This window comes from Bombus impatiens, unplaced genomic scaffold, assembly GCF_000188095.3.
Source record: "Bombus impatiens unplaced genomic scaffold, BIMP_2.2 scf_4016, whole genome shotgun sequence".
NCBI classification, from domain to species: Eukaryota; Metazoa; Arthropoda; class Insecta; order Hymenoptera; family Apidae; genus Bombus; species Bombus impatiens.
This window is the reverse complement of record NT_180435.1, coordinates 63,322-83,166: the sequence shown is the minus strand read 5'-3', so window position 1 is coordinate 83,166 and position 19,845 is coordinate 63,322. Positions and strand designations below refer to the sequence as shown.

Below are 19,845 nucleotides of genomic sequence, written 5' to 3'. Positions count from 1 at the left end.
GTTCGCCGAGGAAATCTCAAGGAACGAGTTCTTATCGTTACTACCGTTTTAACGTAAATTCATTACAAAAACGTAGCACCGAGCCTCTGGTGCCGTTAAACCCAGTCGTTTTCCTGTTTGCAATTAAAATTAATGCTACGTAATTAAAGCGTAATTAAACTAAGCTGGCGGCACAAAGGATTCGCGCGCTTGGAATCGCGTCGCAAATATTATGATGCGGCATTTCTTGCGGTACTACGCGCCTCTGTCCCTCGAGATTCGAGTATCGCGTAATCAAATACTCGGCTGCCGGTTTCGGCTAGTACACGCGTTAATTGCCACTTGAATCGTACGTATTAAGAACTCGTTGTCAGCAAAGGATCGTCGTTCGAGGTTGCATCGATCCGGTTGCTCCATCGGCATTCGACGTATTTTAAGAAGAAAAGGTTTTCAGTCGAGTAACTACGGGACTTTGACTCGGCAATTAACGCGTTAAGACAGAAGAATCCTCGCATCGTATATAACTAAATTCTATTTGCACGCAGTTCGACGAGTCGCGCCAACTTTTTCCATTCCTCCGCCCGCCGTCAGCGAGGTAAGATCTGGTGGATCATTGAATTTGACCTGCGTCGCCGTGGGTTCTCCGATGCCGTATGTCAAATGGAAGAAAGGTCCATCCACGGATCTCACTCCGGATGACAATCTGCCAGTCGGTAGAAACGTGCTGATACTCACAAACGTGAAGGAGTCTGCCAACTACACCTGCACGGCTGCCAGCGATCTCGGAATCATCGAAGTCACGACGATGGTGAAAGTTCAAGGTTCGTATGGTATGGTGTTCTCGTATCGTATAATAGCAAATACTGTCGTTTCGTATCGTATCGTGTATTGTATCGCGGTGTGTCGCGTCGTACCCTATCGTACCGTATCGTATCGTATCGTATCGTATCGTATTGTATCGTATCGTACCGAGATGGATCGAAATCGCGCGTAAATCCTCGGAGATCGCGCTAGCGACCTATCGAGCTACGTTACGTAAAACGATCAATCACTCGATCACTGTGTGCGACTGTGTTCCAACGAGGTACACAACGAACCGTGATGCTACAGTTTCCGTGACTAATCAATCGGCTTATGCGTTACGTTCAAAGACCGAGGACAATGTACTTTGTGAAAATAGGCGAAACGCGCGAAGAAGCGGTTGCTACAGGCTGTTTCAAATATTATAGTTGACATTAAGCCTCAGAAGCGCGTGGTAATATTCATGAAGGAAAAAAAAAAAGAAAATAATCGTAACAAACAGCGGATCAAATATCACTAGTTTCCCGGTTACATGGAAAAGTATCATCTACCTATTTATAACGAGAAAGCCTAATTAAACGAGTTTGATCTCAGTTTCTTGAAACGTCCTGCGTATATACGAGACGCGTAACACGGATGGAATAGCAATTAAACAACGAATTCGCGTAACGAATTGCAGCCTTGCCGAGTGCTCCGGAGAACGTTCAAGTGTCCGACATCACCGCCACATCCGTGAAGCTTACATGGTACTACAAAAATCCGGAGGAAGTGCAATACTACGTGATTCAACATAAGCCGAAGCACGTGCAGCAAGCCGAAGCCGAAATATCGGGCATCACGACCATGTACTATCATGTTCGGAGTCTGAGCCCTTACACCGAGTACGAGCTTACCGTGACAGCCGTGAACGCCATTGGGCGTGGTCCCGCGAGTGCCCCTGTGACAGTCACCACTGGAGAAACGAGTCAGTATTCCTTTCGCCTTCTAACGCTTTTCTCATTACCATCGGTGTTTGTGCATTTGCAAAAATCGACCTCGCCTCTCGTCGACGCGGCTACGTTCCCAACGTTTCAGGGTCATCGTTGTCGCATCGTCGAGATACACAAGCGTTATCACTCGTTTCAAAACGAATCACCGATACCGTGTATGCGGAACTCTGAAGAATTCAACTCCGTTCGACTCGACTCGACTCCACTCGACTCTACTCGACGCCACTCGACTAATTCGACTAACGCGTATTTTTCGATCATTCGTCTGGCAAAAAGATGAGCATAGTCGATCGACGATAAGTAAAGACATGAAAGGAATGGGCAAGTTTTTTTCGCGTACAAACGCGGGAAAAAGTAGCTTATTAACCCGGCGAGCGAATTACAAAAATTTTTGCACGTAGATAATGTTTTTGCACCACGAAGAAGGCACAAGTTTTGACACGGTTTTTGAGGGAAATTGTACTTTTTTTCCATGCTGTCCGCCGTGGACGCACGATTTGATTCATGTAAGTGACAAGACATTTTTTTTCACCTATCACCAATCCCCTTTCTCTGTGTCGCACCATGTGTTAGTGTTTTTGTCGGATCGTGTTCGGCGCGTCGCGCTTCGACGTCTCGTTTCGCTCTGCATTTTTCCGTCTCTGCCTCTCCCCATATAGCCCTCTCTGTCTCCCCCTACGTCTCTCCGTCTCTTTTCTGGGAAAAGAGTAAAACCAATACGCGGAGAGACAGCACGCGAAATTGCACCTTTCCTCGATAAAGTAGCGCACTCTTCGCACCTTGTGAAAATACGAACGAAGCCGCAAACCCGATTCGTATTTTCACCGTGCATTATATACCACTTAATCGAGTATCATCGAAGAATAATCATTCATCCTTTTTTTCAATAGCGGAATCGACAAATGGAGGTACCAGTAAGTTCAATCATATACTAAGAGTGCTGTAGCAAACATATTTGTCCTTTGTATTTTCTGTTTATTTTTGCATATTTTCTTTCTTTCTTTCTACAATTTTTTTTTCCGTTTGTTTGTTCTTCGTTTCATTTTCTCTCGTTTTATTCTGTTTTTATTTTTCGTTTTCTCTCTTATTTTTTGTTTTTATTTTCTTGTTTTATTTCGCGTTTTTTTTTCTCTATTCGATCCTTTGTATTTTTATTTATTCAAAGCACACGCACATGTCCATCGTTCGTTCGCACCCGCACACTCGACACTTATCGAGATAAAGATGTATCATACTTGTAGCTAATCAACACTACAACACGACACACGCGATCCTTTAGTCCGTTCTTTTCCATTCATTGGTAAATCGTATTTTAATCGCAATGCCACGAACATCGCAGAGTGCATTATGATTATACATGCTCTGTCCTTCATTTGTTTTTTTTTTTTTTTCTCTACTTGGAATACCTGTTATTTTAAATTTTGGTTCTTATGGTGGTGTTCCCGGGAATTTATTTGTACTCTCCAGTGACTAACTAGATTGGCTTGTCCACGATGGAAACGCGATTCGAAGAAAATCCAAAATAATTTCTTCCTTCTAGAACCTGGTACTGCACCACGGAAGGTGGTCGCCCGCCCATTGAGCTCCAGCACAATGGTCATACAATGGGACGAGCCGGAAACGCCAAACGGACAAGTGACGGTTAGTTTTATCGCCGGTTACACACTACCGCTCATAAGTATACGGATACTGTATGCGTTTTTTTGACTCTCTGTATAAAAGTATTTGGATATTTGTATCTGAAAATCATTATTTTCAGAATGGTCATATACACCATATCGCGTATGGCGTTCGAATCTACTTGATCTAATCCAATCCGGCCTAATTAAAAAATTTATTAATTGAAAATAAATCCGGCGGAATTTTTCAAAGCCGTAGCTTGTCCCATGTTACATGGGACAACCGTGTCCACGTATCGATGAGCGTACATACATACGAGAGCACGTATTTTGTCACGCTTTCTGACGCGATTTAATCTTTCCCGCCCGCAGGGATACAAAGTATATTATACGACGGATCCGAATCAACAAATGGCCTCTTGGCAGTATCAGCTGGTGGACAATAGCCAGCTAACCACGATCTCGGATTTAACGCCGCACACGATATACATGATTCGAGTGCAGGCGCTGACAAGCGTTGGTCCCGGTCCACTGAGTACACCTGTTCAGATAAAGACGCAACAAGGGGTACCGAGTCAACCGGAAATGTTGACCGCGGTAGATATCGGAGAGACGAAAGTGACACTCCAGTGGAACAAACCTACTCATAGCGCGGAGAATATCCTCAGCTATGAGTTGTACTGGAACGATACTTACGCGCAGGTGGGTAATTCGTTGCAACTTATCCCGCGTCTTCCGATCTCTAAACTTTCTGTAAATATCTTTCTAATATATCTGTCATTTACGCGTCAAGTACGAAGCATATACGTTCGTGTCTGGCGTTTATAGGAAATATAAATTTTAATCTTTCTTGCGAATCGTCGGAATCGCGATGAATTTCAGGAGAAGCATCATCGAAGGATACCAGTCACCGAGAACTACACGCTGACAGGCCTGTATCCGAACACGCTGTATTACGTTTGGTTGGCTGCGCGGAGTCAAAGGGGCGAAGGAGCTACAACGATACCATATCCGGTTCGCACGAAACAGTACGGTAAGCAAATAGTCAAAGAAGCAGAAAAGAAGGCGAAAAAGATAGGAGTGAATTCATGCAGCGAGGAGTGCCGAAGAAAGATCGATTCGCGATTGTTCGATGGTAATAGGGGATAAATTTTGATAGAATCTATTGTGAACGCGTGATGCACGTCGATGCAATCGCGGATCATCGTGGCACGGCAGGTAGGAGGTGCTGTAGCGCTAGACGCTCCCGCAAAGTAGCGTAAGCTATCGTAATTAATTCGCGACACCTTGAGTTCAGATATGCTAAAGATGTTCTTCGTGACCGTGGATTTCATTGAACAAGGGGGGAAAAGAAAAAAATATCCATAAGAAAAGAAAGACGGAAGATAGAGAGTATCGTTGAACCGTGAAGTGTGGGAGAGTGAGAATGATTGCATGCGTTGCAAATAAGACAGCCGTTTTTGGATGCCACTTTATATATATCTATCTATATATATATACGTACATATCATACATATAAATTGCACTAAGCACTGCATTGATATATGTGTGCATTTTGGGCACCTCTTTTCATTCTTGATAACGTATGGTTTACGTCCGTTCTTCAGTTTTTTATTGTCTCTCGTTTCCTTGCTAATCGAGGCACGGCGTTTTAACTCCACGCGGCGTAACACGCGCGAGTTAATCGCTCGTGCCACATGAAATTTTTTCTCTAATCACGTACTTTTTCGACTGTTCAAGGATCGACTCATGAGTTTTTCCTTGAGTGATTCGCCTCTCTGAACCTTGACCAATCGTCACGTAAAGTTTTTCGTTTAGATCCCTTCGTCGCGTCGGTCAGGTTCGAACGTGGTTCGATTTCGAAGTTGTTCGAGTCCAACGAATCGAAATACCCGCGAACATTCGTTTTTTTCCTTTTTTTTTTTTTTTTTTTTCTATAATTAACCATCGGCCGATCGTATACGCGTTCACCTTGCCAAAAACCAGTAACGCGAAAATCGAATTAAGCCGTAGCTCGAATTTCGACGAGTTTCCAACAAATTTCCAACGAATTTTGCACGAATTTTTCGCGATTCTTTCGATTCGGGACTCGAGCCCTCGCAGTTGACCGCGATCGTTCAATGACCGACGATCGACGATATTTTCCTACCACGTTTTCGTTTTTTCCCCTCTTCCCCCCCCTATAACTGAGTGTTATACAGTCCCCGGGGCTCCGCCTCGCAATGTAAGCGGACAAGCGATCAGCCCGACCTCCATATTGGTAACATGGGAACCACCGCCTGCCGATCGATCGAACGGGAGGATCGCGTACTACAAGCTGCAAGTCGTCGAGAGCGGACGCTCCGACTCGGAGGCGAAAGTTATCAAACTGAATGACACGCGATTCGTGTTGGACGAACTGAAAAAATGGACCGAGTACCGGATTTGGGTATTGGCCGGGACCAGCGTAGGTGACGGACCTCCGAGTTATCCTATCTCGGTCAGAACTCACGAGGACGGTATGTATCATTAACGCTAGTCGTCTTCTTACCTTTAATCGAACATAGAGAGGAGTGGCGTTGCGAGACTCGAGCGAGGAATCGTTTCTCTTCGATTTATCGTGTCTTTTATAGTTTCTCTATTATAGCCATATATATATATATATATATTGTTAATTTACTGATATTTTATTGCATAAGAAAAGACCTCGCGAAGGTTCCGGGCGCCACGCTTCGCGTCTATAGAGATACTTTTGCGAAGGCTATATATCGCGACAAAGTTCATCGCGCAAGAGCCAAAAATATAAAAGCCCGCCAAAAATCAGTCCGAAGATCAGTACCCGTGATTCCAGTGCCGGTTGCGATGACACGCCCTGATTCTCGACCCGGTGACGTTCGGTCTATCCTACGGCTGTCTACATAAATGTATATCTCTGTATTAAACGTATTTTCGATTTCAGATTCCGCTAACGTCTCTTCGAACCTATCTCTTCCCAACCGTGTCACATACAACCGATCCTCCTTCTCTTAACGATTCTCTATCTTCTTCACTCTGTTTTTAGTTCTGTTTTCTTGTTCGACAACGTTTTACATGCGTTTCCGTTTCTAGATTACATTATCGTTGTGTTTTCGTTTCGTTCGATCTCACCGAATTATGTTACCTTACATTACATTACGTTACGTTATATTACAATATATTATATTATATTATATTATATTATATTATATTATATTATATTATATTATATTATATCATATCATATTATACTATATTATATTACATTATATTATTATATTATATCATATTGTATTATAAAATACGTAAAGCTTCTCCTCTCAGGCCACTTTTGCGTTTCAGTTACGCTTTCGAGAAACGAACTGTCAACTCAGCCTTGTCGCGGCAACAGAGAAGATACCAGGACGAATACGCGGCCCTTTTTTTCCATTTCGAAACACTGAAATCCGATAATTCAATTTTTGTTGCGCGAACGTAAGTTTTTTGAACGCGCACATCGATTTTTTCGCGTTTCTCCTTCAAAAGCTAAACGCTCCACCAAACCTTCCTATCGCTTCTCTGGCAATACCTTCGATCTCTCCCAAAAAATGTGTGTGTGTGTATCTTTTTTCCTTTGGTTTTTGCTTCTCCTTTTTGGACGGGACGCGGCAATTACATAGCGAAACGCGGAACCATGTTGGCCCTAATTTTTTGGCTGGCGAGATTTTATATTTTTGGAATTTTTGCGACAACAAAACGATCTTCCATGAAATATTCTGTGCTCCCAGAGAAAAGCCCCGAACTTTTCCCCAGAGTGCCCCAGACATTTTTTCCAGGTGGTGCACGCAGCCGCGGATTTTTCAGAAGCTGATAACCAATTTTTGAGCTCAGCTATTACCAAAAAAAAAAAAAAAAAAAAATGAGAAAAAGATACGACCAAAAAAAAAAAAAGAGGAACGTATTTTCTTACTATTTTTACAGGGCCTAATCGCAACTCTCCCTTTGTACGTTGCCGTTGGTTTTTGTTCCCCTGAGCCCCCTCTTTTAAAACTTGGAGACCCATTTTAACACGCTAACTAATACTTAATTATATACTCATTCACGTGTTTTTGTCTTTCCTTAAAGCATTTGCAGGAGGATGATCCAGGTTTTGAACAGCTAGTTTTTAAGATTTATTCGCACTAACGTAACATTACCGATTGTCTAATGATATGTACTCATAACACTCAATGTTCTTTCTGGTGGTAACCGTGATTATTACGTCACGTAAAGATGTTTCGTTTCTCTCTTTAGTTCGTTGACTCACTCTTGCCACGTGTTACGACGATAGAGGCCAAACTGACCGTCCCTAAGCGTGCGCAACATTATTTTTACCGTTCCGAGGAAAAATTCTATATTATCGCTTGAATCGATTCTACGAGACATTTATCGGACGGAAATAATGTCTGTGAACGAGGGCGGCAGCTTGTCTGGTGAAACGCTTATGTGTGTGTATATATATATATATATATAATTTATACCTATACATATATCATATATATATATATATATATGTAAACCATAGCGTATGTATTACACACAGCAAAAATATATATACATATTATTATTCCACTACATACCTACATATATGCATTTATATGTATATATATATATATATATATATAAATATAAGTATTTGAGAAAAATCATATATATCTATATATATACATATATAATATATTTCTATATCTCTGATATATAAGGCTCTTCTGTCTTTAGTTAAAATTTAGTTCTACCTATCGTTTGCACATGTTTAGAGCATGCCTTCGTTTGTTTATCGATCCCTCGGTCTCACCAAAAATTCAATCCCGTCGATCATATAATTCTCCTCGACTACGAGCGATCCCTGGAATCCCCAACTCGAAACAGATTCTCCCATCACCGTCCAAAGAAACCGTCAAGCTGCTGTCGAGTCTGCGAGATCTCGGTCTCGAACCACCGTAAAATGGTTCCACAACCGAATCGACAAAAGTCCTATGAATGGCATGCCGATGCACGAAGAAGTTTTGCTTTTCGTTTCGAATCTTTCCTTTCCGTCTCCTACTCGGTACTTGGCTGATCATCGGTTCGGTACCGTCCCACCCTGCATGGTACAACGAGTTTTTCAACCCCTTCCAGACACCACCGTTTGCCCGTTCCCCGTCCGATTAATCTCGCGAATCGGCGAGCAGAGAAGCTAACGAAAGGTAGAGGGAACGATAGCGACTACGACGATACGATGTTATTAATCGTATCGATGGGGAAAGTAATCGAGCCGCGATATCCTTTTTTCTTTCTTTTCTCCGTCGGTGACGTTCAGAACACGTCGTACGACAGACAGTCGACCGCGTTTCGTCTACGAAAGAATGAAAGAACACACGTAGGATCGCAGCCAGGAGAACGGCAGCTCTTTTGTCTTGGAAAATAATCGAAGACCTTGGTTGGTCGCGAAATCGGAATCATTTGTTGCGAGAGAGGCATTGTGAAGGCGCGTCATTGTCGCGGAAAAAGTCGTACGAACGCATCTCTAACGACGTTCCCTCGAACCTTTTGCACTCGGCACTACGGAACGCCCAGGATCCTCTTTCGTTTCACCAGCCCCCTACTCCCTGTTCCTCCCACGCATTGTCCCGTTTACGGACCGACCGATCCAACCGTCCACCCTCTAACAGCAGACTCGGCAAAGCGAGGCGGAACGATAAAAAGCACTGCTGAAAGCACCCTGCCGTGTAAGCTCGCACATTATCAAGCACAAAAGTTCACCGTCGTATATACGTATACTCGTTCGTTATTGTTATTGTCGCCGCTAGTATCGCCATCACTACCAATATTCTATGATTATATTATTCTAAACGTATTATCGATATATACATATTACATATATCTTGTATATATACCTATATATATTATATATATATGTATTACACATATTATATATTATATGTATATGTATCATTACCGCCGTTATGAGTGTGTGCACGGGCACCGATAAAAGTATTATTTTTCATGCGGGCACGGTTTTATCTCGCACCCACCACGCACGCATGTAAAGTCGCACACGCGTTTCACGCACGACGAAAGGTAGAGAGAAAATAAAGAAGGAAGAAAGTGAAGCGCTCAACGATGAACGCGTATCTACGCACCTACGCACAAAAGCCACACGCAGACGCACGCCTTTGCCGTGTCCTACTAACTGGGTATATATGTGTATATATATATATATGTATGTGTATATATATATATATACACACACGTATATCACCATGCACCACTTGAAAAAGCACCCTTCGCTTCGAGTAACTGCCGACAGCCTAAAAAGCACACGCGTGCACGCATGCACGCATGTACGTAGGACGTGTGCGTGGGTGAGTGTGTGTACGCGCGTATCTACGTACATTTCGATGTACTTGCTTTGTACGTAAACGCCTAGGAAACAAGCGAGACTCGTGCGTGAACGTGCGCGAGCGACTATAATGCGCTCCCGATATACGTATAGTATTCGTTGGACCTTCGACGTATTAAAAACAGCACCGTATTTCGCAGCGCACCGTATGATCACTATATATTCACGTGTCTAAATATCAATTGTCACACTCGATTGCGATATATCGTGCCGAGCACCAGCACTGAGAGCACCCTTGAATAACGAGCACCCCCACCGTCGATTGTCGTGCAGTTTGATCAGCGCGTCTTCTCCACGTGAACCTCGATTCGGTCTCGATCTGTTTACTCTCTTGTCTCGTAGCATCGTATGTCCGAGTAATGTAGTTATGTGCATCGATAGTCGTTGAATCTATCGAGAACAACGGTATCGAGTTCACGTCGGGTGCGGCGTGCACGCGTGAATGCGTGAACGAGTGCGTAAAAGAGTACAGGATGCAAGAGTAAACCGTAACGCGTCGAAAGTCGCGCAATGGCAGCACGAGGAGAATGATAATCGATCGTCGTGCCAGGCAAAGAAATTAGCGAAAATCGGAGGGCGACGTTCGCGAATTCTTCGGCCGCAAGCGCGATATTCACCGGGCGATATTAGCAACACGAGCGAAATATCCGTGACGCGGAGGAAGAGAATTGCCGCGAGAAGACGTTCAATTTGAAACATTTGAATACCAATATTCATGCAATTTTTTTCATTATCTTCGTCCATTTAGTCGACAGCCACGAGCCTGTCGGCAACAAGCGCTGAGATGCATCGATATCGACGGAGAGAGAGCGTTCGCCGACACCCCGTTCCGCTGCTATCGAAAGAACAGAATCCCTTCGACGAAAGGGGTGAAAAGTCGGTGAAAACCGCCAAAGACTCTCTGTCCGTTCGAGACGAACATCGATGGATCGTTGATACGCGGGAATATCGCGGAAATTTCTTACACTCACCGATGTCGTTGGAATGATATACATAATCATATTACACCAGACCTTCTCTACTCTATTGTCTATACGTGCACCTTCGTTCTTTGCATGCTCTCACCGACCTACTTTTTTCCATCTTCTGCCTCTCTGTAAGTTATAACTATCGTATCTTTAATATTGAATTACGTATTTTATTCGTACGTATAACATGTTCTTTATATATATATACATTACATATATTACGTATTACTACATCTTTATATCGTGTCTCGATATACCTTTACGTCTTCTCCTCTAGGTATATAGAAAGAGTATACTGTACTCCGTTTTATGTGTGTTTTTCACGTTTCCATTTCTGAATCAACAACGACTCGCGGTTCGAGTCCGGTTGTCTCTTTTACTCTGGTAGCTGTGTCGTCGGAATATTAAGAAATCGACCGATCGAGGAACCACCCGTTCGTCGTTCCAACAAGAACCGAACGATCGGTTCTCCATTTTCCATCCGACAAACGCATGCTTCTTCCTTCTCTGTTTTCCCTCCGACTCGGTCTCTGCTATCGTGCGCCGATAACACCAACAACTGAGAAACCGATCGGGAATCCGATTAGTCGGCGTGCCGTAAGAACGACGCGCACCATTTCACGACCATTGTTAATTACGTGCATATTTTGCGAAGAATTTTGCGATTTTTGCGTGGGTGAATGCGCGGGTGTATGCTACCGATGAAACGTAAGAGCGAACAGAAAGAGGGACGGAAATAATTTTTCACCGTTCTTCGAGACGAACAAAAGCAAAACGACGTCGTTTGTTTCGCCTTTCGCTCGAAAAGAAATTTACCCCTTCCATGTACAGCGATACAGATTTTTTATCGAGCTGACGTTTTTTGCGGGTGACTTTTTGGAGTTGCAAAAAGAAAAAAAAAGACAAAAAAAAAAAAAAAGAAAATTTTCCTCGAAAACATATTCCACCTTCACCGACTCTCGTATCCTTATCTATTCTATGTACGTGAATTTTTTCCGTCGAGACGAGTCGCGCCTTTTTTCACGACTTTAGATTACACACGGGTAGCGGTTTATACGTTCCCGAACCATAACACGATACCAACCACTTCTTCTTACTTATGGTTTCTCCTTCCTAGCTTTCTTTTTAGTAGACATTTTATCATAGGTCTTCCCTCTCTCGATGCCTCGTGCCGCGAGGGAAAGGACGAAACGCGCGGACTCGTGTCGTCTATCTTGTCCTTGCGTTTTTCTCCTTCCATTGTCATCTTTTCTGTTTTCTTCCTTCCTCGCGATTTTCCTTGGCCGAAAGCTGTTGGATCGACTTCACTCTGATAAGAAAGGCCGCGGTTACGTATCGCGCTTCGAATTTGCGCAAAGAAGAAGAAAAATCGGCGAGTCTTTCTCTCGGCGGCAGGAGGCAGGTGGACATGAGCCTTTAGTTATTTCATATTTGGAGTAGTGATTGCGCATGCCAAAAAGACAAGAAAAAAAAAAAAAGATATTCTCACATCTCCCGCCTCTCTGCGACCAACTGCAACCGAGGACCAAGCGATATTTTTCTATTTAACGATCGATTCGAAAGAGAATTTTGTCCACCGACGTTGCTCGGCAGAGCGATAAAAAATATTACGAATAGAGCAGAGGGTGCGATTGGAATCGAGCGCGTGGGAGGGAGGGAACGAACGAACGAACGAGCGAGTGCGCGTGTGCGTGTTTCACCAGAGAAACAGACAAAAATTTCATACCTTTTTTCTCTCTCTTTCTCTCTCTCCCCCTAATCAGAGCAAAAAAAAAAAAAAAATACAATAGCTGTAAAAGAGGCCATGTTGACGTTGATAATAATCAGTAGTATGCTACCCACTGATATGCCTAAATATATTAAATATTTAATAATTCTACTCAATATACGTGAGAAGTTGACACGAATTTTTACGAGATTTTTTTCCCACTTTTTTGGCGACTTTTGGGGCGCAGATCCAAAAAGTGAGTATCCCTTAGCTCGTCTCGAATTGTGCCATGAATTTTCTTCCTGTATTTAATCATTTTTTTCTTTGTCTCTCTCTTTACACACATATATATATATATATATATACACATAATATATATATATAATATTTTTGTTCCTTTTTTCCGGCTCTTTCGCATATATCGTTTTGTTTTTTCTCCGTGGGAGACTATTTTGGAGATTTTTTCTTTTTTTTTTTTTCACTGTGTTTTCGTTGCTGCAGTCGGTAAGCAAATACAATTAAAATGAAAACTATTTACGTCTGCGTAAATAGTTGCGGCTGCGACTGCGACTGCGCGCTCGCCAATTTTGTTTTTTGCGTTGCGTAGCGATTTTATGGACGTAATTGATACATTAATTACGCGAGAACAGTAAAACTTAAAACCGATATAGAAGCAAGAGACGTATCTCGTTCACCGAGGGAAACTTTCTTCTTCTGTATACAGGCCATCTTCTGTATGCAGCAGTCGTGTTTGGCTTTTCTTTGTCGTATTCTTTCTTGCAACGCAGTTTTTATTTTGCGACACTTTGTAGAGGCTGCAGTTATCGTTCTCGTACAAACCTAGAGGTACATTAGGCTTTCCTTTTCTTTTTCTCCTACAATTCTTCTTCTTTCTTTTTTTTTTTTTTCGTTCGTTGTTTTTCTGTGTAACGCCGATATAACGTTTCCGATGCCGGATACTGGACCGTCCATGACCACGCGTCGTCTTTGTCCACGTCGTTCTCGTCGTTGTCTATCGAAAATACAATAATGGGGATGATTCGAGAGAAATATATCGAACCGGGTCTCGAGATCCGTGCAGATCACAAAGCGAAGACTTCGAGAAGCGTAAAAAAGCAAAATCGCAACGAGGGAAATGAAAATGGGTGGCGACGTAGCGACGTTCGCGACAAATTATCAAAACGGCTTATCAATGTGGATATATGTGTAAATTCGCGTGATACATTTCGTTATCCTTGCACGTTTATCGAAAAACACGATTGCACGTTTCCTCTGGCACAGTTTTCATCCACGTCGCACAACCAACGATAGTACATCGCATATATACGCGTATACCGTATGTATGTATGCGTATAACGGAACTACTTCGTTTTCGTTCGTCATGGACTCTCCAATATTGCCGTAGCATTATCGACCAACGTAACCGCGCTCTTGCATCTCGATGACGTATTTATACGCGCATTCGTACATTCGCGTTCTGAAATCGAATGCAGAATAAAAACATACATTATTGGTATTCAAATGGAGGATTATCGTGTCGTAGGGACGTAGAGCATGAGGTACCGGCGTACCTCGTAATATTGTTTGTACATCGTTTTGTCCGTGTGCGATTGGTGGCATGTACATATTTTCCATTAATTTTTCTTTACTCTCTCTTTCTCTTTCTCTTTCTCTCTCTCTCTCTCTCTCTCTCTCTCTATCTTTATCATATTCTCTTTCTCGTTTCATCCTTGCGATTTGTTTTCGTTCGTTTACGTTACGTTCTGTCTTTCACCTGTTCCCTTTCGTTGCAACGCTGCTGCGTTATTTTGTTTCTCGCACGAGTTTTCAATTTGCTGTATACAACGCTTTGATTTGCCATACTGTTTTCGCTACGCGCTCCTTCACTTCGTTTATATACCAACGACGAACGACCCGTTACAGATCGTTACCGATTAAACGGACACAGAGATCGACGTTATTTTATGTTTCTGCATAGAGAGAAAAGAGTACTTTTAGTTTTTTAGTTGCTTCTTCGACCCATCGGACGGACACGATTCAATGGACAGGCCCCTCCCTACCGTTTTGTTTCGTTCGATCCAACCCTACGTATTTATTTACTTTACAGATCTTTCTTCCTGGTTATGATATCGTTTCATCCCCCCTTTCAAGTATGACTGCGATAGTGTGAGAGCGTGTGATTGCGAGTATGCAGCAGAATCGGCCGTCAAGTGCACGAATTAACCGATCGTTGCGTTCCAGTGCCGGGTCATCCTCAAAACGTGACGGTAACACCGATCAATTCGACCACGATACACGTGAAATGGAGACCGCCAACGTCGAAAGAACAAAACGGCGTGATAAGAGGTTATCACATACACGTGCAGGAAATGAGAGAAGAGGTCTGTCTGTGCAGAGCTTCAAATTTCACGCTGTGATTCATTCAAACGGACGCATTTTCTCAGCGACTAATATTTTCGCTATTTACCTTTGTAGGGAAAGGATCTGTTGAACGAGCCGATACGACGCGACGTGCAAGAAGACGGCGTGCTGGAAGTGAACATTACCGGGTTGCAACCTGACACCACGTACTCTGTACAAGTGGCCGCTCTAACGAGAAAAGGAGACGGTGATCGTTCGCCGCCAGAAACTGTCAGAACTCCCGGAGGTGTACCCAATAGACCTCATGTTAACGTGAAGTATGTTCTTTAGATTCCTTTATATTTCATGCCAAACGAACTTTCGATATTTTTTTCGCTTGACATAAAACTCGCTAGCATAAAAAAAAAATATATATATATATATCGGCAAACGGACGAACGATCGCCTAGTCGACTCGCTCTCCAAAGCCGAATTCTCTTAATTATTACGTATGGAAATATTTAAAACGCGTAGCTTATTGAAGCCGTGTGGATATTTATACAACTTTATATTTTTATGAATACGATTGGAAAAATGAAGCTGAGGCAGACCATTGTTTCACCTACTACGTATTATAACGAGTATTATATTTTAAATATTTTATGTATTTCATATATTATTTCATATTATGTCCATTCCGTGTATTTTTTGATTTTCCATGAATGCATAAAAATCCGCAGTCTATTTATAAAACGCCAATTGATAATGTTTAAACACTTCGTTAACGTGTCAATCAAAGTTGTTCAAAAATCCGAGCATCGAACGGCCTGTGTCGAACGAGTTCGACATAAACAAGCTATAACTGGAAAACGAGATTATATCGGACGTATGAATCACCCAGAAGCCGTGATCCATAAAATTAATAAAGTTCACATTTTCTTGTCAATGTCCTGTCTTCTTTTTTCTTCTTTTTTTTTTCTGACAATGTCTCGTTTCCAGACTTTTGTCCAAAGATCCTGACGTGGTTGAACTCGAGTGGTCGCAGCCTACGCAAACGTACGGCGACGTGTTGGGATATAGAATAAGATACGGAATTAAGAACCAAACGCTCAAGGAAGAGTACATTCCAGGAAACCGTCAACATACTTACAAGATCACTGATCTTGGTAAGCTCGATTCCCCTATATACAGTATTTCTCTCTTAGTGGTATCATTTGATCATTTTTTCTTAATGAAAATTACTGTTTTTCACGCTTTGATTGGATTTAATTCGCAGAGGAACGAGGGGTGGATTACGAGTTTAGGGTGGCTGGTCAAAACGCGATCGGATTCGGTCAGGAGACGGTGCGATTCTGGTACAGTCCCGAAGGAGAGCCAACTGGCCCGCCGACGAATTTATCCTACTTTTTCCAAACTCCGGACACAGTGTGTGTCACGTGGGATCCGCCCCTGCGACAGCACAGAAACGGTCAGATCACCGGTTACGACGTTCAATTCAACAAGAAGAACGATCACTCTACAACCATCAACAGGAATACGACCAAGACGAGAGCAGTTTTCACGAATTTGGAGGAAAATACGGAGTACGTGTTTCACGTGAGAGCGCACACATCCAGGGGGAGTGGGCCATATTCGGAAAAGATCACGATCATAACGGAGAAAGATATTGGCCGGGCACCGATGTCGGTAAAAGCGGTGGCCACGTCGGACACGAGCGTGGAAGTTTGGTGGGAACCGGTACCTAACCGTGGAAAGATACTTGGATATCAAATATTCTACACGACAACCGCTGTCGAGGACCTAGACGAGTGGAAGCAAAAGACTGTCGGTCTCACCGAGTCGGCGGAACTTGTCAACTTAGAGAAATTTACTCAGTACGCGATCACGGTAGCAGCGAGATATAAGACTGGCCTTGGAAGACTCAGCGAGAAGGTAACGGTCAAGGTGAAGCCGGAAGACGTGCCTTTGGATCTAAGGGGGCCGGACTCGTCCACGCATTCCATGACCCTTTCCTGGAAACCGCCTATCAAACTGAACCCCATGAACTACAAGGTCTCGTTCGATGCTGTCAAAGAGTTCGTAGATTCGCAAGGTATCACGCAAACGCAGATCGTGCCACGCAGACAGATTCTCTTGGATCCTAGCGTGACGACGACCACGATCAACGAACTGCAGCCGTTCACCACGTACAACGTGAATGTGAGCGCGGTGCCAAGAGATGGTCAGTACAGGCCACCGGCTAAGATCACCATTACCACGCAAATGGCAGCTCCGAAGCCTATGGTCAAGCCTGATTTCTATGGCGTGGTCAACGGAGAGGAGATTCAAGTGATTCTGCCCCAGGCCTCCGAAGAATATGGATCAATTTCGCATTACTATTTGATCGTCGTGCCCGAGGACCCGTCAACAGCGGATAAGCAACCCGACGAATTGACCGAGGACATGATCGCGGGAAAAGGGGCTAAGGAAAGGGAGAATGCTCCTTACATTGCTGCCAAATTTCCACATAGAGATATTCCGTATACGTTCCATCTTGGCAGCGGAGATATATACGAGGGTTATGAAAATCGTAAACTTGAGAAGAGTAAACGATACAGGATCTTTGTGCGTGCCGTTGTCGACACACCGAGGAAGGTGGGAATGAGACTGCAATTAGTAGAGAGAGAGAAAGATATTAAACGAATAAATATGATAACATAACTAATTTTACTTCGTATTCTAGCATTTGTACACTTCGTCACCCTTCTCCGAGTACCTGTCTCTCGATATGAGGGAAGTACCCCCTGGTGAGCCACCACGACGTCCCAATCCGAATACCCCGGTGGATGGAAATCCAGAGGTATCGGTGAAAACCAGCGGTCAAGAGCCAGGGATGGTGTGGGTGGTCGGTCCGATAATAGCTGCGTTGATGGTCAGCATATGTCTCGTCCTTCTCTTCGTTATTAAAAAGTAAGTATCGAATACAGCGACAATGGAACTTTGCTGGAGTAGCAAATCGATCAACATCGATGATATCACAATGACATAGTTCGATATACGTTTTCTTAGAGGCGAAAAGAATTTCACGATATTTTTATTTATCGCTTTAGACGAAGACAACCCTGCAAAGCACCCGATCAAGCAGCAGTCACCCGACCATTAATGGCCGCTGACATCAGTTCGAATCACGCTCCATCCGATCCAGTCGAAATGCGCCGTTTAAATTTCCAAACGCCTGGCATGGCCTCTCATCCTCCGATTCCGATCAGCGAACTAGGAAACCACATCGAGCGCCTAAAAGCAAACGACAATCTAAAGTTCAGTCAGGAGTACGAGTCGATCGAGCCTGGACAGCAATTCACTTGGGACCACTCCAACATGGAAATAAACGCTTCGAAGAATCGTTACGCGAACGTGATCGCCTACGATCATTCGAGGGTGATTCTGCAAACTATAGATGGCATGTCGGGTACAGATTACATAAATGCCAATTACTGCGATGGATACAGAAAACAAAATGCGTACGTGGCTACGCAAGGGCCTCTACAAGAGACATTTGGAGATTTCTGGCGAATGTGTTGGGAATTGAGATCGAGCACGATCGTGATGATGACAAAGCTGGAGGAACGAACGAGGATTAAGTGCGATCAGTATTGGCCTGGTAGAGGTTCTGAAACTTACGGTTTGATGACTGTGACCATCACCGACGTCCAAGAGCTGGCTACCTACTGCATTCGAACATTCCAAATATCCAGAGCGGGTTATTCCGAGAGACGTGAAATAAAGCAATTGCAATTTACGGCCTGGCCTGATCACGGTGTACCAGAGCATCCTGCACCGTTCTTGCAGTTCTTGCGTAGGGTCAGATCCCTGAATCCACCAGAAAGCGGACCGCTGATCGTCCATTGTAGCGCCGGTGTTGGAAGAACGGGTTGCTTCATCGTTATCGACTCGATGCTCGAAAGGATCAAACACGAAAAGATGATCGACATCTATGGCCACGTGACTTGTCTACGAGCTCAAAGAAACTACATGGTCCAAACCGAGGATCAATACATTTTCATCCACGACGCGCTTTACGAGGCGGTGATCTGTGGCAACACAGAGGTGCCTGCCAGAAACTTACATTCCCACATCCAGAAGCTGATGCAGCCAGAGATCGACAATATCACTGGTATGGAACTGGAATTCAAGAAACTGTCCAACATCAAAGTGGATTCGTCGCGATTCATCTCAGCGAACCTTCCCTGCAACAAGCATAAAAATCGCTTGGTGCACATATTGCCCTACGAGTGTACCAGAGTATGCCTGCAGCCACAACGCAACATCGAAGGATCGGATTATATCAACGCCAGTCTCATCGATGGATATCGATACCGAGGTGCTTATATCGCCACTCAAGGACCCCTCTGCGACACCACAGATGATTTCTGGCGTATGCTGTGGGAGCATAATTCTACGATCGTGGTCATGTTAACGAAATTAAAAGAGATGGGTAGAGAGAAATGCCATCAGTACTGGCCGTCCGATAGGTCAATTCGTTATCAATGCTTTGTGGTTGATCCCATCGCGGAGTACAACATGCCTCAGTACATTTTGCGAGAATTCAAAGTGACGGATGCGAGAGACGGAGCGAGTCGTACAGTCAGACAGTTCCAGTTCATCGATTGGCCTGAACAGGGTGTTCCAAAGTCCGGCGACGGGTTCATCGACTTTATTGGACAGGTGCACAAAACGAAAGAACAGTTTGGCCAAGATGGACCGATAACTGTACATTGTAGCGCCGGAGTTGGGAGAACAGGCGTTTTCATCACCCTGAGCATTGTATTGGAACGTATGCAGTATGAGGGAGTCGTTGACATCTTCCAAACGGTCAGAATATTGCGCACGCAACGACCTGCTATGGTTCAAACCGAGGTTTGTAGACGTTTTTCGATGAAATATTTTAATCTTAATATGGTAGATATTTCTTCTCAGATATTTCTTCAAGTTGATATACACTTCTCTATATATATCTTTGCAGCCTTAAATTTCTCAGATAACGCGCGAACATACGGAATTTTACTTT

General features: G+C 43.6%; 1 protein-coding gene across 17 annotated transcripts in view; it reads left to right on the top strand.

Annotated features, from left to right (window-relative positions):
* Positions 1 to 19,845, top strand: part of LOC100749861 (tyrosine-protein phosphatase Lar) — a 287,592-nt gene that overhangs the window by 263,260 nt on the left and 4,487 nt on the right. For 10 of the 17 annotated variants that reach the window (XM_033324603.1, XM_024372213.2, XM_024372222.2 and 7 more), the window contains 14 exons: positions 525 to 800; positions 1,460 to 1,744; positions 2,660 to 2,683; positions 3,310 to 3,410; positions 3,761 to 4,090; positions 4,271 to 4,421; positions 5,590 to 5,886; positions 12,706 to 12,714; positions 14,700 to 14,839; positions 14,934 to 15,136; positions 15,798 to 15,964; positions 16,075 to 17,432; positions 17,521 to 17,747; positions 17,888 to 19,694. In XM_033324603.1, the coding sequence (XP_033180494.1) occupies positions 525 to 800; positions 1,460 to 1,744; positions 2,660 to 2,683; positions 3,310 to 3,410; positions 3,761 to 4,090; positions 4,271 to 4,421; positions 5,590 to 5,886; positions 12,706 to 12,714; positions 14,700 to 14,839; positions 14,934 to 15,136; positions 15,798 to 15,964; positions 16,075 to 17,432; positions 17,521 to 17,747; positions 17,888 to 19,694 (5,375 nt within the window). The remainder of the gene's footprint in view (positions 1 to 524; positions 801 to 1,459; positions 1,745 to 2,659; positions 2,684 to 3,309; positions 3,411 to 3,760; positions 4,091 to 4,270; positions 4,422 to 5,589; positions 5,887 to 12,705; positions 12,715 to 14,699; positions 14,840 to 14,933; positions 15,137 to 15,797; positions 15,965 to 16,074; positions 17,433 to 17,520; positions 17,748 to 17,887; positions 19,695 to 19,845) is intronic. The other 7 variants (XM_024372216.2, XM_024372217.2, XM_024372225.2 and 4 more) reach the window with 7 other exon arrangements.